Below are 22,399 nucleotides of genomic sequence, written 5' to 3'. Positions count from 1 at the left end.
CGGCGTCACATTTCCAAGCTATTCTCATACTGACAATCGTATTTATGTCAGAAATTTTGACCTTTCCACGGCTGAGCTGCGTGCGGAGTGGGACTGCTGAGCGCGGTGCATGGCGGGAGGGATCCTACTTTGCATAGCGGGGCGGAGCGGAGGCCGGCGCCTGTCCTCCACCGTCCCAGAGTTCCCCCGCGGCGCTCGCGCAGGCGCGCTGCCGCCGTCGTCCGTGCCGGCGGAGGAAGATGGCGGCGGGGCGCTGACGGGACGGGACTGGGCCGCTCCGCACGCACCGCGCCGCGCCGGGAGGGCCGAGGCTCCCGCTGCGCTCCGGGACGGGCCGCGCCGCCCCCGTGACGGACCCTCCATGGCCGCGGGGCCGGCCCAGCAGCCGCGTCCCCGCTGGGCCTGCTCGGGTCGCGCAACCCCCGGGCCCCGCCGAGGTAGCGGCCCGCTGAGCCCCGAGGCCTGGCCCGGGCCTCGCCGGGCCTGACCCGCTCTCCGCTCCGGAGGCGTCTGCGCGCAGGAGGCCGGGCCGGGCCCGGAGGGTCGCCCCTGAGGAGAGGGGGCCGGGGGCAGCGTCTGCCCGGTCCACCCGGCGCCCTGCACCGGGCAGCTCCCGCGGCTTCTCCCCGGCCTCTCGGCGGCAGCGCTCGACCTTCGTCCCCTCCGAAGCGGTCGCTCGGCCCCAAGCCCGCTGTGCGGCGGGGGATCGGTCCCTCCGGCCCAGGTCAGTGCTGCCAGCGCCCCTCGGCTCCCAGCCGCAGGCGTCAGGATGTCCGAGAACCAGCCGAACGCCAACAACCACCACCCGGCTAACAACAACGGGGGCGGTGGGGCTGCCGGGGGCAACAACCGGGGCGTCCGCAACCCCAACCTCAACCAGAACCCCTTGATCAATGTGCGCGATCGCCTCTTCCACGCGCTCTTCTTCAAGATGGCAGTGACCTACGCTCGCCTCTTCCCACCCTCTTTCCGCCGCGTCTTCGAGTTCTTCGTCCTCCTCAAGGTGAGGGGCAGCTTTAACGGGGGCTTTACGGGGAGGAGTGGGCATTCCTCATGCTGGCCTACAGTTAGGTGCAAAAGCATAAATTTCTTATAAACACAAACAAGCTGGGCTCTGCTAGAGGTCACTGCCCGTGTTTGGACCCCCCCCCCCCCCCCCCCCCCCCCCCCATGCTGCCCACTGACTCCCGTGGGTCCCTCCCCTGGGAGAAAGACGTGAGCAGTTGTAACAGGCTGTGCCGGTCCCTGCACCACCACAGCCCTGGTGACAGATCCCAAAATAAAAAGGGAATCGCTGAGCCAGCTTGCTGGGCAGCCAGGCTGCTGGGGGGCAGGTGCAGGGAGTGGGGGGCAGGCACGGAAGATTTAAATTTCAGTTTCCGAGCGATCGCTCTTTTTGCCTGCATTGCATAGGCGAGGTGCTTGGTGGCTGAAGTTTTGTTGGAGTCTTGTCTTTTTGAGAAGCGATGAATTTGTAAATTTTTTTTAGCGGTCAGCACCCCCAGCTGTGCCAGCGCAGTATCGCACCTCTGCCTCTGTCCCAGGGTGCAAACCCACCTGCTCCCTGGCTGATGTGGGCGCGGGGTTGGAGACCCCCGGAGGGGGCTGTCGCCGGGGTGAAGTGCCCGTGGGTTAAATCCTGCGCCGTGGCTCCCAGGGCACACACTGATGCTTCTTGCCAGCACCAGGATGTGAAACTGGAGTAAGGGGAGGTGGGGAGGGGGCTTGCCAGGGGCCAACAGCAGGCTCCTGCTCTGGAGTTGTAGCGAACAGGTGCTTAAAGGAACTAACATTCAGGGCAAAATGTGTCGTACTGCCCATACACGTTTTCTGGCCTCCCAAGCAGTGTTCAGTGGTGGAACTTCTCTCTCTCCCTGTCCTGCCCCAGCACCTTGCATAGCTGGATTCAGGTGGGCAGGGAGGCTGGAATGGGGCTGGTGGTATTGACAAGGCTGTGGGGTGGAGTGAGCGGTCTGCCTGGTAGCGGTTCTAGCTGCTGTCTGCTTTTGATCCAAGCGTTGCTGAGGGAGTAAGCGTATTCACGTCTGGAGAGAGCAGCCTATTCCCGCCCACAGAGTTAAGAGTCAGCCAGGCTCCAGCCTGGTCTTGGCTCTGTGCGCAGGGTACTGGTAGGAGGTGAAGTTAGAGACCGTGGTCCTGGACACTGCTGTTCACGGAGTCCTGAAACCACTCGTGGTTCTGCCGGCTTCATCGTGGCTCCTCCTGTGATAAGGGAGGTGTTTCTGATTTACCTTCCCTAGCGTCTTCCTATGCAGCTCCTCTGCAGATGAGATGTTTACCAGTCTGTTTATTCATAGCAAATAGGTCAAGAAAGATATGTAGCAAGGACAGCTAGTTTAATTAGGAATGAGCATCTTAATGCAGCTGGAAAGCGAGTGTAAGAAACTCAGCTGTACCACTTACTGTACCAGTGTTTCTTGGACTTTTCAGCTGTGAACTTTGGGTAGCATTGTGCTAGATCTACTATCATCACTATAGGGAATAAATTTTTTTCGTCCACTTTATTTTGCTGTGGCTTTATAGCTGTTCCTTGGGTTGATCCAGGACAAGGGAGTGGTGATGCTCCACGAGCCCAGCCTCAGCAGGTCAGTGCAACCTCCGGCTGTGGCAGAGTCCTTACCTCGCAGCGACGAGTGGTGGATCTGAACGCAGAGCTGGCAGTTCTGCTGTGGGTTTGGGTTGTCCTGCTCTGATGGTGGGTTGTCTTTTGTTAAGGTTTGCTTTATTCTGCCTTTGTAAAGTTGAGTCTTCTCCAGGCTTCAACAGGAAACACTGTGCTGAGGAGGGAATAGTTGAACACCACGGGTGGATTTCTGTTTCTTTCAGTATGCCTTGGAGCCTCATCGCACATCGGTGCTGTGTTTGGTCAGTTTGCCTGTGGTGCAGTCGTTTTGGGGATAGTGTTGGTTTGCAGGGCCTTGCATGGTGCTGGGGCCTGAGCATGTGGCTTGTGATTTCAGCAAGACACGTGTGCTGCACAGGTATCGGTGCCAGCTCTGGTCTCCTGAACAGGAGGAGATTGTTCTTGTGGCTGGTTTTGGTGTGTTCTCCTGCTGATACAGTTGTACTGAAATTGCCTGTTTCTGGGCTGCTTTATTGTTGATGCAGAGACCGCCGGGGCTGGAAAGCATAAAAGCTCTTGTCCACCTGTGAATCCGTTTTTCCACATTAATCCAGTGTCTTTATGGGCAGAGAAAAGGTGGTTAAAACTGGGGAGCCTGTAAACAGGCCAAGGGTGTTTGGGCTGATGGTCTCTGCTTTGTTTCATGCTGTGTGTAGGCTCTCTTTGTGCTGTTCATCCTGGCTTACATTCACATCGCCTTCTCCCGCTCGCCCATTAACTGCTTGGAGCACGTGCGAGATAAATGGCCACGCGATGGCATCTTGCGTGTGGAAATACAGCGCAACTCAAGCCGAGCCCCGATCTTCCTGCAATTCTGTGGTGTCGAGAAGTTCCCGGGAATGGTAATTGAATCCACAGCTGAGGAAGAGGAGGAAGAAGAGGAGGAAATGACCGTGGATATGTTTGAAAACAGCTCTATCAAGGTAAAGACGCGTTCCCTGCGTATGCAGGAGATGGGAACCCGATTGTTGGTTTGGGGAGAGATGGTTTGTTAGTGCAGTCATCTTAAGTGTGCCACAGTCCCACTGATCCCTCAGTCATCTGGAAATAGTGTGTTCCTTAGTTTTTCCTAAATCTCCACGTTAGCCTCTGATGGTTTAAGACAGAATGTAAAGCTTGAGAAAGTGGCCTCTTTTGTCCTCCTCCTGGTGGCAGAGGCCTTTGCTGGGGGCACAGAGGGAGCACAGAAGATGGGAGCTGAAGTGACTGCTAACGTGACTTTCTCTGCTGCGCTTTTCCCACAGTTTGAGCTGGATATCGAGCCCAAGGTGTTCCTCAAGCCATCCCGAGTGAGCAGCACTGAGGCACTGCCCCACAATGAAAGCCAGGAGTTCTCGTTTAGTGAAGCAGCCACTAAAGGTATGCAGCCTCTGAGGGAGACTGTGTCCGAGTTTGAGATGCTAGCCAGAGCAGGTAAAGACAACTTACACTGCTATCTGTGCTCTCTCCTTCCCCTGCCCCGTGCATCTTCCCTGCACGTCTTGTTCCTTCTGGCTTCTCTGGGCACGTGCATAGTAACCTTAAATGTCTTCCCTGATGCATTCACCTGTGGTTAACCTTGTCAATACTAACAGTAGATCCACAACAAGATCTTTCCTTCGGCTGAAGGGGGGCTGGGAGTCGGGGGTCATCTGGGCTATAAAATTTGCTGAAGCCTCTCGGTCTGGTATCGTGTTTCTGCAGCAGTTGGTGCCAGATACCTCAGATGAATGTGAACTTCCCTCTTCTGAGCAGTTTGCTGTTCTCTTGAGACTTGCAGGGATCTGACTGACAGCACACATTCCTCCTCGTATTAACAGGGTTTGGGCTGTATTTTGAGTCCCTGAGTCAACACCAGTACTTGAAACAGCTAATTAATCCTGAAAGCCACTGAGCAAGTTTCAGTGGATTGCGAGATACAGCATTGCTGTTCTGCACCGTTCAGGATATCCTGCTCTATTCCTCCCCTTGTTCCAGCATGACTTAAGCTGCTGATGTCTCATAAACTCTAGAGGGAGATTTAGTGGCTTTGTGTTATTTAAAATGGAAATCCACTGTTGGAAAACTTCTTTTTCTAGTGGTTAGGGAGGAAATCAATTAAAAAATACTTACGTTAAAATAAGAGACATGGCAATTGGATTCTGGTATCATTTACCTTTTTCACCTACACTTTCATCCCTGGAAAGTCTGGAATTCTTTGCTGTTCAGAAGTACTGGATGTTGTGGCTGTGGAGGATTGTGAGACTGGACATTGCAGTGGCACTGTTCCCTTGCGCTTGCAGTGGTTTTGCTTGATGCTGGTTCAGAACTCATTAGTCCTGAATTTAAGATCATTAAGTCATGTAAGACTAGAAAGCCCTAAATATTTTTGATGCAATACCTTTATTAATAGTTGCCTAAGTTCTGTAAGAGTCATGTACAGTGCTGTGTACGCTGATGGGCTGTGCCTTGATTTGCTGAATGCCCAGCTGGAAATGATCCAGCAATGTGGTGAGAGAGACGCTTGTGCTGCTTTCCAACATAGTTTAAAAATTCGTCTTTTCAAACAGGTCCCAGATCCCCAAATACACGTTTTTACTTTTTTTTTTTTCCAGGTTTCTTGTGCTATAAGTACACCAAATTTGATGTTTAGAATATTTTACCATGGAAAAATACTTTATGATGCAAAGGAAGTAATTCTTTTGTTGATATTTAAACACTTTGTTTCCATTTGAGCTTAAAACTGTTCTATAATGGAAACAAGAGATGAAACAAACACACCAGCCTGTGTTTGTGGCCAGGGAGTGGGATCAGAGGTGGGGCAGTAAAGCAGGCATTTCTGTCAGTGATGTGTAGCTGTAAGTCAGAAGAGGCAGGTGCATTTCTTTTAAGTTATTGTATCCTTTTAAATTTTTTGGTGTGTCGTTGTAAGACCCCTGACAGCTGCCTCCCCTCACTTCTTGCAAGATATGCTGTGACAGTTTAAAAGATCACGGATTAAATTGCTTGCCTTCGACTTAGCAGGAGGTTTTGTCCTTTCAGAGGTGATGTAGCAAAAAGCATCTATTTTGAACCTTTCTTTATTAAAAAAAAAAAAAAATCAAGGACACTTCAGGGGCCACCATATTTTTTGTTTTAAAGCCATAATTGCTCCTGCCTTTACTTTTGAGATTTGTAATTGGAGCAGTGACCTCTGTCTCCTGAGTGCTGCTGCCCTATGGAGTGTTTACTTGCTGTTCAGCCTGTATAAAGTATATTTTCCCACTGTTTCCTAAACAACGTAGAAAGCAGAAAGGGAACAGAGTGAAAACAAGTGGTCTGTGGCTTGCCAGGCAGAGATGTGGGCAGATTTGGACAGTGTTTGACAGAGCTTGGAACTGCTGCCCTGAAGCTTTCCCAGAAGTTTCGCATTAAGGGCTGATGTCAAGGGAATGGGCTGCAATTTCAAAGAATTTGTATTGATTTGTTTTTAATTGGTTGAAGGAAGCCTGGAGCCCGTGTCTGCAACTGATTCTCTTTTCAAGAATGTGGTGGGAGGGCAGAAGGGAATCCAGAGGTGCTGTTTCTTCTTGGTAATTGTTTGCAAACCCTGCTGTTGAGTCTCCCTTCCCACCCTCTCTTCCAGTGTGGCCACAGGAGGAGTACATTGTGGAATACTCGTTGGAGTACGGGTTTTTGCGCCTGTCCCAGAGCACTCGGCAACGCCTCAGCATTCCGGTCATGGTGGTGACTTTGGGTAAGTGAGGGAGCCAGCCCACGCTGGTGCAGGGGTGGGTAGGCACTCTGCAGAGATACCTACGTGCTGTTTCCTCTTTAGTCTTGTGGAAACTATTTATAACAGTTGATGGCGCTCATTTTCCACGTAGGAGAGCTGCTTTATGGAGTCTTTATTGCTTTAGTAGGTCATACCTTTCTAAGAGGAATAGGTTGAAATGGTGTCCAGTGCAGTTTTCTCATTGAGGAAGGAAGAGCTTCAAGGTACTGAGGTCTAGGCTCAGTGTGGAGCAGCAGCAGCACAGTGTTAGCACCCGGTGGCGAGAGCAGCTGTGCATGTGTTGGGGACAAGGCTGAGCAGATCTCTTTAGCACCAGCAGACCATTTTTGTGGAACAGCGTTCTCCTGGCATTTCCTCCATTAAAAACTGTCCAAGACAGGAATAAATACGATCGCAAACCTTCTCACGCCTGTGAACTTAATTGATCTGTAATGAGCTGTTAGTGCAGCAATCAGACTAAATTTTATTACTTACTCCTAATCAAACTGGAGTACAGCTGGACTGGAGCCATTAAGCAGATATCCTGTACAGGGAATGGGCAGTTCCCATATTAAATGGAAACCCAGCTGACCTGGGTTGTCCAATTCAACTGGACAAATTCCTTCGTAAGTATCTTAGTAATTTACTGAAAAATTATCTGTGCTCATGCCTCCTGTTTTGTTTAGATTTGGGTTATTTTTACAAGCTGATCAGTGTTTTTACAGCAGAACACAGGACCAGCTTCATGAGATGGAACCAAACAGCCTTCATTAATGGCCAGAGCGATGGGGAGGCGTTCGCGTGCCCTCCGCTGCAGAAGGGTGGGTGGGATGGGAAGGGTGGGCCCTGGCAGTGCCGTGCTGAGGCCAGCTGACATCTGAAAAGTCTTGGCCTGGTCTTCTGAGTCTTACCAGAACTTGTTTCTCTGGGCCATTAGTTGGGGTGAGCCTAGGGAAGGTAGTCCAAGCCTAGAAGTTAAATGCCCTTTATGTCTGTGCCAACAGGGAGTATGACAGCCCTGATGTAATTCTTAAGGCCCAATTGACGTTAGCATTTTGACAGCATGGCTAGATTTGTCAGGGTGTGACGTTTTCCCTCCCAGTCCTGCCCAATTTAGTTATCCAGCCAAAGGTCCAACTGCAGACGCAGGTCTGCTGGCAGATTTGTCCTTCTGAGTGATGAGAAGACTCTTTGCTTGCCTTGCCGCCTCTGTGGTTGATCTGACTGGGTTGGGTGGTTTTTTCTCTCTAGATCCTACCAGGGATCAGTGCTTTGGGGACAGGTTCAGTCGCCTATTGCTGGATGAGTTCCTGGGTTATGATGACATCCTGATGTCAAGTGTCAAAGCTTTAGCTGAAAATGAAGAAAACAAAGGTAAGGCTTGGAGGAATCGCTTTCTGCAGCTATGCAGAGCAGTTAATGTTTTTTCTATAGATGCATGAATATCATCTTCTGACTGTTGATTAATCTAATGCAGGGAACAGTTCCATGTGTTACGTAGAGATGTTATTGTCAAGGACAAAATGAAACAAGCAGGAGGGGAGAGGTGTCTGCAAACGTGATTTTCTCCTGCCTTATTGCACTGTATAATAATACGAGTGCTGCTGTGAGGAGGTGTTGCCATAGATTTGCTTTAAATCCTATTTCTTTAGAAGGCACTGAAAGTTTTATTCTTAGTTTGTGGTTTAATTGCACTGAACTTGTGTGTGTTTGCTTTTTTCTTCCAGGTTTCCTTCGGAATGTGGTGTCTGGGGAGCACTATCGCTTTGTCAGCATGTGGATGGCTAGGACTTCGTATCTGGCAGCCTTTGTCATCATGGTCATATTTGTAAGTCGATAGGAGCTGGGCATTGCCTGGACTCTGGGCCCGGTGCTGGTCAGCATATGTTTGATGTAACAGCACAGGCCTGAGCTCTCATCTGCTTTTAAAGCTAAACTGATGGAGTACAAGGTTCTCCTGGTTTCTGTGGTGGTTTTTTTTTTATTTAATGTGGGTTCTTAAGGTCCTAACAGTGAAACAGAGGAGGTGAAATAGAATGAAGTAATGGTTTTGTGGCCAAAAAGGAGATTCAGGTTAGAGAGTCTATAAGTGTAGTTAAAACACTCAGGCTGACAAGGCACAGGGTGCAGAAGTTTGTCCTCTGAGACTTATAAGAATGGGCCTAATTTGCCAGGAGTGATCAAGATAGATCTGAGTCTCCTGTGATTGTGCGATGAGGTGATTACAGGTAAGTATTAGACAAGATCCCAAGTGATAACTAAGTCTGTGTTCATAGTCTTGGGTGGCTGTCCCCTTTTGTGTGTGACCGGCCACTGATGCAGCTCCTTCTACAACAGTATTGTGGCCAGTGAGAAAGGAGGACGAGGGTGCTGGGTGCCCGTTGCCAGAGGCATCGGGAGTTGCTGGCAGGAGCACAGATGTAGGGCGGGAGGGAAGAAACCCTAGTTCCAGCGCTGCTGCTGCTGTTTGGTTTGACCCCTGCTCAAATACTCAGGATCAGTCTCTTTACAAACAAATCACTCGCTGTCTATTTCACTGCAGTAATACAAAGATTAATTGCTGTTTGTGAAGTCCTAATTGCTCTTTGGGAAGTCGGTCTGCATAGCTCAAACTGACGAACATGGGATGTGCACAGCATGCTGTGCAGCACTGCAAGTCCAAACGCGCCTCTTCAGGCCTCTGCTGGAGTGTGATTCTGCAAGTGACTCCCTGGACCTTTGTGGCTCTAACACTGGCTGCTGTTCTCATATTTCAGACCCTGTCTGTTTCGATGCTGTTGCGCTACTCGCACCATCAGATCTTTGTCTTCATTGGTAAGGATTTTCTAGGGGATTTAGGGTGTACTGACACTGCCTGCTCCAGCACAGTGTATCATGCATATACTCTTGCCTGTCATCATTTAGAAGGGTCCTGCATGTGGCTGCACAGGGTATAAATCCCCCTATACCCCCGTCACGGTGCTTGTGAGGACTGTTCTGTCTCTTGACAAGTATCAGGGATGGTGGGTTTGACTGCGTGTTGCAGTGCTCTGTCTGGGGAGTAACGGAGGGGTGGAGGGTTCTGTGGCCCCGCATCCATTTTGTGTTATAGTACGTTTTCCTTCTTGCAGTTGACCTGTTGCAGATGCTGGAAATGAACATGACAATTGCCTTCCCTGCAGCTCCCCTCCTCACTGTCATTCTGGCTCTAGTAGGTAAGGACGTTAGCTCACTGCTTGTGTATGTGCAGCAAGTCCCACTGGAATCCGTAGAAAGTGCAATTCCCTGTTCTGACGTGGCCATGGCAGGTGGTTAGCGTGTCTGCTCATCACAGGGTGGAAAGCTCTGGAATGTGATGGCACAGTGAGCTACATTGTCTTTCTGGGTCCCCTGGAAAAGCAGTTCAGTTGGAAATCACATAAACTGAAGCTTTGTCTGTCACTAGTTCATTTCAGATACGCTCTTCCTGTGACCACATTGCATTAGCACAATTTGAATTTAAAAAATGAGCAACAAAACCCTGAAATCTTTGCTCTCCAGAGCCAGCTGATCTGGCCTGTGCAGTGACTGCCATCAGCAGGGCGACATGTTTGGCCTTAGCTGCTGCTTTAAACAGAGCTAATTTATCCTGCTGTGGTCTTTGCTGCACGTCATATAGCCCTGGCTCTGAAATGACAGAGGATCCTTCACGTGCCCCTTGGGGAAGCCCTTTGCTGACGGTAGTCTGCGCCCTGCAGCGTGCTGATGTTCCCTCCCGCCCTGTCCTGTAGGTATGGAGGCCATTATGTCCGAGTTCTTCAATGACACCACAACTGCATTTTACATCATCCTCATCGTGTGGCTGGCTGACCAGTACGACGCTATCTGTTGCCACACCAATACGAGCAAGAGGCATTGGCTCAGGTAAGAGCTGGTGGGAGCTCCTGGCTGCACGCCCTCTTCTCCAGTGGGGAGGAAGCTGCTCCAGACCCTCCCAGCCAGGAGGCTGTCCACTCCTGAGAGCTGCTGTGTGTCTCCTTGAGAGCTGCCTGACATCTTGTAGGGTCCAAAGTGCAATTGCTTCCACTTTGGGTTTGTGCCTGGATTTCAAGAATCATCTCAATCCTTTCCCTGCCCTTTATTTTGCCCTGGTGAAGACCTGTTCACAGCGAGACAGTTCTCATGACCTGTTAGTGGGAGCCTGCACCACCCTGTGCAAAGTGTCCCGGCTCAGAACAGAGGAGTAGAAAGAAACTCCCGTTTGTCCTGTCCATTGCCGTATCCTGATGTTTATTGCCTTTCTGCCCAGGTTCTTCTATCTGTACCACTTTGCCTTCTATGCTTACCACTATCGATTCAACGGGCAGTACAGCAGCCTGGCTCTCGTCACCTCGTGGCTCTTCATCCAGGTGAGTAGCTGCCACTTCTGCTGCGTGTTAGTGCAGCCAGCTGTGTGGAGGCCAGTGCCATCGTGTGAATTCAGTCCTGGTCACTCCACATGCTTCGGAGGGGTCTGGCTGCCTGCAGTTTAAACTGCTACATTGCAGATAGCTCACACTGGCTGTGCTGTTAAAAAGTGAAGGGAATCTGCTGCAGTTTGGGCTCTGATCAAACTTCTTGACAAGCTGAGTTTGAGTAGCAATTTTAGTTACAAAGAGATGGAAATAATCCCTGGTTTGGAAATGGAACGGCAGAAGGATGCTGTTGAACAAGAGGGGGTTTTGGTCACTGGCTCACATCCAGCCACGCGGCTGCCAGTAGGCTCATGTCACCTGGGTTTTGGAAGGTGTTAGGGAAGGATTCCTATCCTGTCTTTCTAGAAGAAATCCTGCCGAGGATCTCCTTGCAGAGGCTGAGGAGTTGGGCAGGTCTGTGCAGTGAAAGATGCTGGCAAAACCAGCTCCAAATTGATGTCTCCAGTGTGGTTCAAGCAAACCTGGGTGTCTCTGGCTTTTGCCCTGCCCCCTCTCTCTGCTGCAGGACGGAGACAGGGAACTGAGGATGGGCCAGAGAAATGTCTTTACCCTTCTTGTTCTGAGCCCTTAAAAGGGAAGGGGGGTTGTACCCCGTTGCCTGTGTTCAGAGAGAAACTATAAAAGCAGCTTGCAGGGGTCATAGTGGAAGCAATAAAACTTCAGACAACCTCTTGGCTGTCAGAGCAGCCGAATTCTCCAGTCTTTATGGCAAGAAGAAAGCGTAGTTTTCTAAGGTACATCTAGGCTCACAGCCCAGGCCCACTGAGTGACTCCTTTCCCTTTGCCTTCTCTAGCACTCAATGATTTACTTCTTCCACCACTATGAGCTACCAGCCATTCTCCAGCAGATCAGGATCCAGGAGATGCTGTTGCAGAACCAGCAGGTAGGCCAGGGGACTCAGACGACGCTCCAGGACAACCTCAACAACAACACTACAGCTGCCCCCGTTGACGTGGGGGGCCGCCGGCCCCACCTGGCCGCCGGCCCCTCTGGGGAGAGCAGCAGCCCGGCTGCCCTGACTCCCAGCGAGGCCTCCAGCGTCATCGCCGCTGCCACTGCGGCTTCTGTTGGGAGTGATCTGAACTGGGTAGCCGAGACAGCTGCCATCGTTACAGAAGCCTCGTTTCTCTCTGACCTGAGCACTACCCTCCTGGAGCCAAACGTGGTGCACGAAGCTGTGGCCAATGGGAACCCGCAGGACGCCGCTGCTGCCTCCAGTTTGGTTGCCCGCATCAGAGTCAGCAGCGACCACCCGGAGACAGCCATGGGTTCCATCACCATTGAAGTCACTTCAACATCTGTGGTGGCTGCAGCAGATGTTCCCCCAGCTGCAGAGGTGCCACCAGCTGCGCCCCTCGTCCCGCTGCAGGAGGAGGGGGCTTCAGTCCCCAGCCCTCCCCTCCCTGCACAGACTGAGGCTGTCAAGGGCTCAGACAGCCAAGCAAAACCTAGTGGCAAGAACTGCGTTGCGAACAGCAGTGTGGTAGAGACCCCTCTGGCCTTGGTGGAGGACACTGATCAGGACAGACGTTTGGGGCGTGCTCTTGGGGACTGGGGAGAAAGCAGCCCTTGCCCAGCACCAGCGGATAGCACACCTAGCTCCAAACCTTGCTCGGAGCCAGACTCGAGGAGCCTGTCTTGAGTCCCTGTTACTGTAATTCTGGACTGCCAGGAAGGCATTTGGATTTTGTTTGTTACTATTTCTCACTTCACCATCATCCTTAACCCATGAATTCCTCTTAGCAGAGGCAGAGCAGCTGGGACAGAGAAAAGGTGCTGCAGTGGACTCCCCTGGGAACAGCACGTGAGAGCCTGATGTGCGTGGGACTGCCGGGAGGGAGGGACGAGGCCTGCGAGGCTCAGGGCCCTCGTCCCGAGGCTGTGGGCAAGCAGGCTGCCTGCTCGAGCCCTGCAGTCACTCCCCTGCCCCAGCTTTTCCTTGCCCCTGGCTGCCCCAGCTTTGCCCCCTGCAGTGGCATTTGCCGTCCAGATGCTGATAGCAAGAGCTGATGTGGGACAGCCCACACGTGTGTGGCAGCTTTCTGGTTAGAATAGCAGCTGCATGTGGACGGAGAGTTTTCTGACACCTGCAGGAGAGCTGCAAAAACCAGAGGAGAAACCTGGTGAACTTTTCCTTCTCTTTAAGGGGAAGAGGAGCTTAAGGCCTTCCCCAGACACTAGATGTGCTCACGCCAGGGCAAAGCTGGGCGATAACCAAAGTAGAAGCTGCAATTCAGCCCCATTTTTTTCTGTCCTTGAACTTCCCTCGGTCAGCGGGTTTGGGGGGTAGAAGCTGCTGTGTCCAGGTTGGAGCTTCCATCCCCAGAGAGATGCATTTGGCTGGACTGGGAAGCAGCAGCGTTGATTCCCATGCTGATCAGCCCTGGAGAAGTGCTGTCCCTTCTGCCACTGGTGACCTCTGCGAGGGCGTTCAGAATTTGGCCTCTCTTAGGTGTGTGTGGCCAGCATAAAATAGGAGCTCCAGGCACAGGCAGATGGTATCAAGTAATTCCTGCTGGGAGCTGATCTGTAGTGTCAGTGTCTGTGGATACGTTTGGGATGAGGAGGACAGCAGCTCCATCTCTGTATGACTCTGCTTTTTGGCACCTGCTGCTGTGGGTGATGTAGTTTTGCTTTTCAGTGCCTTGTCCCTTAAATGGGACACGTTTGGGTTTAAGATCAGCCCCATCCCAGAGGAGAGAGATCAGCTTTTCACTGGCTGAACTGTTGCATGAGATGGTTTAGCAAAGAACCAAAACACTAAAGCCAAGACATTTCAGCTAATTTTTCCTCCTTTCCCTGGCAGCAGAGGTGAAGCTGGCTGTGCCTGACCCCTCTGCCGTGCTGCTGGGGGACTGGGACGGGCACCGGCTGCCCCCGAGGACGGGCTGGACCCACATGATGTGGCTGAAGGAGGCATTGTGCTGGCAGGTAGAGCGGAGGCAGGAGTGCGTCCCGGCTGTAGGGTGGAGAGGAGAGAGGAGCTTGGGGAGTGACGTGGAAAAGCGCAGTGCTGGCAGGTGGCTCTGCTCTTTGTGGGGGGCTGTGGAAGTGTCCCCGAGTTCAACGTCGTCTCTCCACAGCTGAGCAGCGTCTGTGGAGTCCATCTCCCTTGGAGGTGCATTTTGGTGTCTTCCACCAGGAAAGAGTTTCCACATCAGCACTGGGGGATCTCAGAGCCCCCCGCTTCACCGTCTCTGCATTTCCCACCCAGGGGCCCCCCTTACTATTTTTTTTTTTTCTTTTTGTCTCAAGAAGCCCTGGGTGTTCTCTGGGGAGTGGGGGAGCCTGCTCATGCCCCGCATGCCAGATCCTTCTGCAGCCAGCCTCCCTGGGAAGGGGCCGTGGCGCCTGGCTCCCTGCTCCGGCAGGAGTGTGCCAGAGAGCATGGAATAATCGTAGGCTTTTAAGAGGAGTGGGTGGGTGGGAGGGGAAGGGGGGGGAGGGCGGGAAACAAACCAAATGATTTGATGAATGAAGAGTAGAGTTCATTCTATTTAATTAATGTACAAAATGTGTTTGTATATAATAATAAATATTATATCTAACAGCTGCTGTAGTGCTGCTCTGCTGTCCTGCTAGCAGTTGTGCTGGCTTCCCGCTGGAGGTCGAGGGCTGGGGATCCTGCGGCGTGGGTACAGGTGTAAACGGTTGAACACTTGATGCTTTGGGTGCTGCCATCCTGGGGTGTCACCGTCCTGGGGTGCCACCATCCACCCCCTTACAGCTCAGGGGTGGCGAGGGGCCAAGCGCAGGTCCCTGTCCCGGCTGAGCTCGCGGGTGTTGGGCAGCCTCTGTGTGTGAGCGGGGAGGGAAGGTCGCGCTGTGCTGTCGCCCTGGCCCTCGTACGGGCACGTGGTTCCCCCCAGCAGGGCTGTGAGTTCCTGCGTTTCCTCCGCTGTCGAGCCCGCAGGCTTTCCCGCACTGCTTGGACTGGGAGAACTGGGCCAGTGGCGTCCATCTCCCACTGTCTGCCCGAGGAAGGCTCCGTTTCTGCTCTGAGGTGGCTCGGGAGCTCAGCCCCTTTGCTGCCCTGGCGCTGGCTCTCCCAGAGGGCAGTTTGGGTCTTGGCCTGGCAGCACGCTGCGGGACACAGGCTACTCACCTTCCTCCTCCTCCTCCTCCTAAGCACAGCTGTCCTGCGGTGGGGCTGAGCTGGGCCTGCGGAGCGGGGAGGGGAAGGGTTACCCCCACCCCAAGCGTTGCTGCATTTAGGCTGGAGGAGAAAAGGCAGCCTTTCTTTTTTCTCCATCATCTTTATTTACATGTATTAAAAATGCAGCATGGCTGAAGGGTCTGCCCTGGTTCTCCACCCGCTGCCTCCCCAAAATCACCCCCCTCCCAAAATCAACCCCCTCCCCAAGGTTGCTGGCTGCAGTTTCGTCCCCTGTGTCCCACGGGAGGGAGATGAGGAGCCCCAGGAGCTCCCCGCTCCATCCCGCACCCCACAGGCCCTTCTCCCACCCCTCATCTCTGCTCTGAGCCAAGGGCGTGGGGGTGGGCTGCCCTCCCCGGCTCACTGCCCCCCAGCCCGACCTGGGGTGTTCAGGGGGCTGCCTGCCCTGGCCCCCCCACCCCACATCACCTCTCCTCCTGGGGCTCCTCCGACTGGGTGGGCAGCAGGCGGCCGCTCTTTGCCGTGCCCAGCACGGCCACCAGCTCACTCTTCCTCACCAGGGCCACCCGCAGCTGCTCCCGCATCTCCTGGATCTTGTCCTCCAGCTCCCGGAGCTCGCTCTCGCTGGCCGCCCTGTCCGGGGGCCGTGGCGCCCGCCCGTTCCTGGGGTGCCACAGGGACCCCTCACCCTCAGGGGGGGCTTTGTCCAGCTGGAAGCGCACCCGCCGTGCCTCCTTCCGCAGGGTGCTCCAGGGCTGCCCTGCCGCTGGTGCCTGCGGCGGCTGGAGGGTGCACCTGGGGGGGCACAAGGGTTGGCTGCTGCGAGGGCCCCCCATGGCCCCCCCGAGCCGGTGGGTGCCCACGGGGAGGAGGAGGAAGAGGAGGGGGAGAGCTGCAGCCACGGCTGTACCTCTGCGCCGAACTCAGCTGCTGGCTTTTCTGCTCCTCCGTGCCCATGTTCAGCGCCCGGTGGATTTTCTGTGGGGAACAGGGGAAGAGGGAGCTGCAGGGTGATGGTCGGGGGGGTCAGCCGGGGGGGTGAGGGTTCAGGGATTAACTGGGGCATGAGGGGCCAGGGCTGGAGGAGGGCAGAGGTTATGCAAGGGAAGAAGGAGCAGCAGCAGGGGGGTGCAGGGGGGTGGGGGGGGTCTCTCGGGTGCTGAGCCCGTTCCCACCAGCCCCACCTGGCTCGTGTGCAGCCAGTAGTTGAATTTCTTCTTGCGCTTGATGCGGGGCAGGACGAGGCGGTAGAAGACGTGCTCGCCCAGCGAGGTGAGCAGGGAGCCACTGAGCCCGATGCAGAGCAGCACAAAGAGGCCCGAGAAGTGGTAGATGCCCATCTGCAGGGTCTGCAGGGGGAGTGGGGGCATTGGCTGGGCTGGTGGGGGGGGTGTCAGAGACCCAGTGTCCCCCCCCGAGCCAAGGGCCCGGCCGCCTGCACCTCCGTGACGGCGAAGACGCGCTTGCCGCATGGCACCATCTTGTACCACTTGTCGTGCAGGAGGTCGATGAACCCGGCTGACTTGTAGCGGCTGATGAACTTGGAGATGTTGGAGGTCAGCGGCGAGTTCTGGGGGAGGCCAATGCCATAGCCTGGCCCCAGCGGGGGGCAGGGGGGGGGGCAAGAGAGACAGCGCTGGGGCCGGGGGGGAGCACAGCCCCCAGCCCCCACCGTGGAGCGGGCACCCTCCCCACCCTGCATGCCCACAGCCCCGGCCAAGCTGCAGCCCAAGCACACACGTGTACACGCACACACGCACACACACACACTCACACACGGACTCCCCCCGCCCCCCTGCAGCCCCCCTCCCCAAACCTTCAATGGCGAAGGGTTTGCCCACAGTGAGCAGTTTGCAGTCGGAGTCGATCGAGACCTCGTAGTCCAGCAGCGACTTGTCCATGATGAAGGCGTTGAGCTTGGGGGGCTCCGTCCTGCACCAACATGGGGGGGGACCCTCAGGGAGGGGGCTGCTCCCCCACTTCCCCAGGGTCCCTCCAACCCGGAACCCCTCCCTGGGGTGGGGGGCAGGAGGGACAGGCTGCAGGGATGGGGCAAAACCTGCCCATGGGGGGTAAAAGGATGGGACCCCCCCCCATGTTGTCCCTGCCGCTCACTTGAGCATGGTGACACCGGCGGGGGTGGTGGGGACGTTGTAGCGTCGCATGTACTCGTGCATCTCGGGGAAGCTCTTCTTGATGTACTCCTCGGCGCTGCTCTCCCACACCGTGCCAAAGCGGAAGCCCTGCGAGGGGTGATGCAGCTGGAAGGAGGCACCAGAGCATCAGTACCCCCGGCAGGAACAGCCCCCAGCTCCCTGGGGACATGTCCCCAAGCCCTCAGCCCCTGCAGGCAGGGGGGGTCTGGGCAGCCCAGGGAGATGCGACAGCTCTCGGGGGTGTCTGGCAAAGACCCCCCACCCCACTCCACCAGGCTCAGCTTGTACCCAGCCCACTTGCCCTGCACCCTGGAGATGAGACCAGGATTAAACACCGAGGTCTGGGAACACAAAGCTTCTGGGAGGGGGTGGGGGGGTGGGCTGGGAAGACCCCCAACTGCCTTGGGAGGGGCTGTGCTGCACCGGGCTGGGGAGACCTTCCACGCTCATCCCAGCAGGGAAGGTGCAACAAGAAAGGAGGTTGGAGGCAGGTGGGGGCTGGTCTCTTCTCCTCTTCTCCCAAGTGACCAGCGATAAGACAAGAGGAAATGGCCTCAAGTTGTGCCAGGGGAGGTTCAGATTGGATAGCAGGAAAAATTTCTTCGCCAAAAGGGTAGTCAAGCACCAGCACAGGGTGCCTGGGGAGATGGTGGAGTCACCATCCCTGGGGGTATTTAAAAACCACATAGATGCGGTGCTCAGGAACATGGTTTAGTGATGGACTTGGCAGTCCTGGGTTAACAGTTGGACTTTATGATCTCAAAGGTCTTTTCCAACTTCAGTGATTCCATGATTTGACAAGGACAGACCACCACCACCCATCCCTCCCTGGACCTCAGCCCTGTCTCACCCTATCTGAAGCATCCTGGACATGCTCCTACCTTTGGGTCATGGATGCCCGAGAGCTCCTCAAAGGTCTTATCCCCCACCATGACAGCCGCCAGGTTGGCCGTGTAGCTGGAGAGCACCAGGAGGCAGAAGATGGCCCAGAGGTTCATGAGGAAGCGGCCAGTGCAGCACTTGGGCGTCTTGCTGGACACGGTGCGCCCAAAGAGGATGGCGTAGCAGAGGTTGAGGGCTGAGGAGTAGGAGAAGATCTTCATGCGGTTGCGGCCATGGGGGGTCATGCCATAGGGGCTCTTCCACTCGTACAGGGTGAGGAAGAGTGCCGTCATGTGCAGGGCCACAAAGATGCCCACCCACATGGTCCAGTGCAAGGGCCACATGAAGGCCCCGATAGGCGACGCTGTGTCCTTGGTCCTCACCAGGATGCCCAGGCTGGTGGAGAAAAAGGGGCTGGTGAAATCGATGACTTTGCTCCGCGCCGAGTTGATGCTGAAGGAGGTGACGGCCATGTGGGCCGTGCCGCTGAGCAGGTCCCCCACCAGCCCCGTCCAGCGCCCATTCTTCCAGGCCCCATATTTCCCATCACCCACAATGTAGAGCTCAAAGTCAAAGGACATGTCCTCAGCCAGCTTCTCCAGCAGGTCGATGCAGTACCCGTAGCAGCACTTCTTGTACGCCCGCGGCACCGAGCCGTTGTCGGCACCCAGCTCCTCAAAGAGGGTGTCCAGCACAGCAGAGTCATTGGTGCCGGGGTCCAGGCAGAGCTGCCCAGCCGGGCAGCTCCCATCGTCATCTGCCTCCCTGGTGAAGACGAAGGGGTGCTCCACCAGCGTCACCACCCGCAGCCTCATGCGGGCCCCCCCAGCCCCCTCGCCGGGGCTCTTGCGCTGGCGGTGACTCTGCCACGTGCCCTCCTCCAGCTCCAGCTTGCCGTGCCGCCAGGTGCCCACCGTCACCCAGGTGGGGTCCCCCCGCGAGTCCCGCTGCAGGCTCCAGGCGCGGTACTGCTGCTCCGGCCGCACCAGCGTCGCGTTCTCCACACGCACGGGCCCCGTCCGGCCGTGGAAGGACGTGTTGGCCAGGAACCTGGCAGGAGGGAAGGTGCCATGGCTCCAGCATCCCCGGCTCTTCAGCCGCAGCCGGGGGGAGCGAGGGAGGGGGCTTGGGGCCGGGAGCAGGATGTGCCCAGCTCGGGCACTGACAAGGGCAGGGAGGAGCAGCAGGATCCGGCTCCGCTGCCCTGCAGCTCGCTGTGCTGGCAAGGCCAAGCGTTATTAATATTTATAGAGCAACCGTGCCCGGGCAGCATTAGGGAGATCTGAAGTGACAAGTGTCCCCCTGCGCATCCAGCATAAATCATGTCCCAGGGTGGGGGCAGCGGGCACCAGGGGGGAGCTGAGCCCCACGGCTGCAGCTGCACACGCTGGGGAGCGCGATGGGCACTGAGCCCTGCGTTCCCCCAGCTCTGCCCTTGCTCCACCCCAGGGACGAGGCACGATGGAGCTGGGGCAGGGGGAAGGGGCACCCACAGCACCTCCCTTACCGGGAGAGGAAGAGCCCCGAGGACTCGCCGCGCACCCGGTGCCTGTCATTGCAGTTCACCATCGTCTGCAGCAGAGCCAGGTCAGGGCGGACGCGGGCGGCGCTGGCGATGGCCCGGGACACCAGCTCCACCAGGTCCTGGATGAAGAGCTCCAGCGGCGGCCGGTTGACCTCCCCGTAGGCCAGTAGCCCCAGGGGCAACCCCTCGGTCTGCAGCTCGCCAGCACTGAGCGGGGAGCCCAGCAGCCAGTGAAGCTCCTGCAGCAGCAGCCCCGACTCCTCGGCCGCCTGGAAGATGAGCCGAGCGCGCCGCAGGTCGCAGCCGAGCACCAGCACGGGGCTGGAGAGAGCCCTGAAGCGCTCCCCGTGCTGCCGGAGGTAGTGGGTGGCCCCGGCCTCATCCAGGTAGCCAAGGTCCAGGATGGTGCGGAGGAAGAGCTGGGAGCGGCGGGCCCAGAGGCCGAGGAAGCTGGAGATGTCCCATGGGTGGCAAAGCACCAGGTTGGTCTCTTGCCAGTTGTTGGCCTGCAAGATGCTCACCAGCACATCCACCAGCATCTCCAGCGAGCTCTGCCGGTTCATGTGGAAGTGGAAAGGGCTCTGCCGACACACAGGGGTTGTGGCTGTCCCCTTGCCCTGCTCCTGCCCGTGGGGAGAGCCCAGAGGCAGCACCAGACACAGTCCCCCCCACCCTGGAGCCACCTCACACTCCCTGCCCCATCCCAGCCAGGGTAGATGGTTCCCCCTGCCCCGTGCTGGCCACGCACCCACCCAGGAGCCGGAGGGATGCCCAGGGACCAGAGGGAGAGCACAGGGATGAGACCCCCGTGGGACCCCCAGCTGGGTGGGCACGAGGGTTCACCACCACCCAAGCAGCGTGTCACGCATCCCCTTGCCCACACAAGGGTCTCCCACACTCCCGGCCAGGCGCTGCCCATGCCGCAGCCCAGCCCAGCCCCCAGCAGCCGGAACGCTCCTAGGACATGCTGCAGGCCAGGCAGCAGATGAGCAGCGTGGAGGGCAGCGTGGCCTGGGGGCATCTGCCCGGGTGTCCCCAGGAGAGGCTGGTGGGACAGGGGTGACCACGGTCCTGCCACATGCCAGGAAAGGAGTCCCTCCTGCCCAGGAGCGGCTCGGGGTCAGCGCAGAGAGGCCCAAATGCAAAACGGCCCCACGGGGAGGTGGTCTGTCCCCAGAAGGAACCAGCAGAGGGGAGAGGGACAAATCCAGTCCCAAGGTCACAGGGCTGGGACGGGACTCGGCTCGGCAGGGTTTGTGCTGCAAGACACCGTGCCAGCACACACAGACGTCACTCCCGGGGCAGCGGGGCTGAACCGGGCGGCGCAGGGCACTGCGGGGATCCAGCACCAGGACACGGCCCCGGGAGCGGGAGCTGGGATGGGGCTGGGATAGAGCCGGGCAGGGGGCCAGGAGAGAGATGAGGTGGGGGCTGGGACAGAGCTGAGACGGAGCCAGGCTAGAGCTGGGATGGAGGCTGGAATGGGGGCCAGGAGGGGGCTGGGACAGAGCTGCGGTGGGGACCAGGACAGAGCCAGGATGAGGCCCGGGATGAGGCTGGGATAGACCCGAGAGGGGGTCACGATAGAGCCGGGGTGGAGGTGGGAATGAGGGTTGGATGGGACTGAGATGGGAGCGGGGATGGAGCCAGGACAGAGCCGGGATGGAGCTGGGATGCGGCAAGGATGAGGGGCTGGGATAGAGCCGGGATCGGGATCGGCATAGGAGCCGGGAGGAGGACCCGCGGGACTGGAGCCGGGATGAGGATCGGGATAGGAGCAGGGATGGAGCAGGGACGGGAGCAGGGACGGGAGCAGGGACGGGAGCAGGGACGGGAGCAGGGACCGGAGCAGGGACCGGAGCAGGGTCCGGAGCAGGGTCCGGAGCAGGGACCGGAGCAGGGTCCGGAGCAGGGACCGGAGCAGGGACCGGAGCAGGGACGGGAGCAGGGTCCGGAGCAGGGTCCGGAGCAGGGACGGGAGCAGGGACGGGAGCAGGGTCCGGAGCAGGGACCGGAGAGCTGCGTCCCGGCGGCGGGTGCCCCGGTGCGGGTGTTACCTGCGCTCGGAAGGGCAGGGGCCCGCGGCTGTCCAGGAGGCTGACGAAGGGGACCTGCAGGGCGGCGGCGAGGAAGTCGAGCTGGAGCAGCTCCCGCCGGGAGCGGGGCAGAGCCAGGACGGCGGCCACGCCGCGCCCCGCCAGCGCCCCGCACAGCCACCGCGCCAGCGAGCCGGGGTCCCGCGCCGCCGGGGCTCCGGCCACCACCTCCAGGCTGAGGTTGTGGGGCAGCGCCGCCCCCCCGGGGCCGGGCGCCCCCCCGGGGCTGCCCCCGGTGCCGCCCCCGGGGCCGGCGGCTCTCAGCAGCGCGGCGCGGAGGCGGGCGGGGGCGGCGGGCGGCAGCAGAGCCCCCAGGCGCACGGCGGGGCCGGCGGGGCCCGGGACGCGGCAGGGATGCGGGTGTCCCCCCGCCGCCCCCAGCGCCGCCGCCAGCAGCCACAGCGCCCGCAGCCCCGCCATGCGCCCCCGCTCTGCGCCCCGCCGGGGCGGGCCGGGGGCGGGGGCGGCCCGGGGCGGGCGGGGGCGGGCTGGGGCGGCCCGGCAGCACCCCCCGGTGCGGACCCTCCCGGCGGGCTCCGCAGCCCCCTGTGCGGCCGGTGCGGCCCCGCAGCCCCGGTGCGCGGTGGGTCACGCCGGGCACGGCCCGCGCAGCCGCCCCGCCCGCCCGACGGGCACTCGCCCCCGCCCCCGCGTGGCGCCCCCCCCACCCCCGCCCCCCCGCAGCAAAGCGGGGTCCCCCCCCGCCCGGTGCTGCCGTGCGAGGGCTGCGACCGCGGGGTCCCGCCGGGGGGAGCGCTGGGTGCCCCGGCACAGGAGCCCCCGCGGCTCCCGGGTGGTCCGGGCTGCCCTTGGACCACCGTGACCTTCCTCCT

The 22,399-nt window shown here is 57.7% G+C and overlaps 2 protein-coding genes across 3 annotated transcripts; one reads left to right on the top strand and one right to left on the bottom strand.

Annotated features, from left to right (window-relative positions):
* The first annotated feature begins 209 nt into the window (after nt 1–209).
* Nucleotides 210–14,205, top strand: TMEM259 (transmembrane protein 259). Of its 2 annotated transcripts, none has more exons than XM_055805916.1 (11): nt 210–1,003; nt 3,301–3,567; nt 3,889–4,003; nt 6,228–6,338; nt 7,608–7,730; nt 8,084–8,184; nt 9,113–9,170; nt 9,467–9,550; nt 10,106–10,238; nt 10,624–10,723; nt 11,584–14,205. In XM_055805916.1, the coding sequence occupies exons 1-11, from the start codon at nt 770–772 to the stop codon at nt 12,430–12,432; spliced, it is 2,175 nt and encodes a 724-aa protein (XP_055661891.1). In that variant the 5' UTR covers nt 210–769; the 3' UTR covers nt 12,433–14,205. The 2 variants fall into 2 exon arrangements, with proteins under 2 accessions (XP_055661891.1, XP_055661890.1); XM_055805915.1 differs by having other exon boundaries at nt 3,889–4,057.
* Nucleotides 14,206–15,333: 1,128 nt separating this feature from the next.
* Nucleotides 15,334–21,986, bottom strand: GRIN3B (glutamate ionotropic receptor NMDA type subunit 3B). The gene is made up of 9 exons (XM_055805913.1): nt 21,528–21,986; nt 19,453–20,051; nt 17,945–18,995; nt 17,023–17,168; nt 16,724–16,839; nt 16,349–16,500; nt 16,092–16,256; nt 15,818–15,885; nt 15,334–15,702 (listed from the first exon to the last, which is right to left on the bottom strand). Exons 1-9 carry the CDS (start codon nt 21,984–21,986, stop codon nt 15,372–15,374), a joined length of 3,087 nt encoding a protein of 1,028 aa, XP_055661888.1. The 3' UTR covers nt 15,334–15,371.
* Between the last annotated feature and the right edge of the window lie 413 nt (nt 21,987–22,399).

This window comes from Falco peregrinus, chromosome 5 (genome assembly GCF_023634155.1).
Source record: "Falco peregrinus isolate bFalPer1 chromosome 5, bFalPer1.pri, whole genome shotgun sequence".
Taxonomy (NCBI): domain Eukaryota; kingdom Metazoa; phylum Chordata; class Aves; order Falconiformes; family Falconidae; genus Falco; species Falco peregrinus.
The sequence above is the reverse complement of the archived record's forward strand: the minus strand, read 5'-3'. Positions and strand labels throughout refer to the sequence as shown.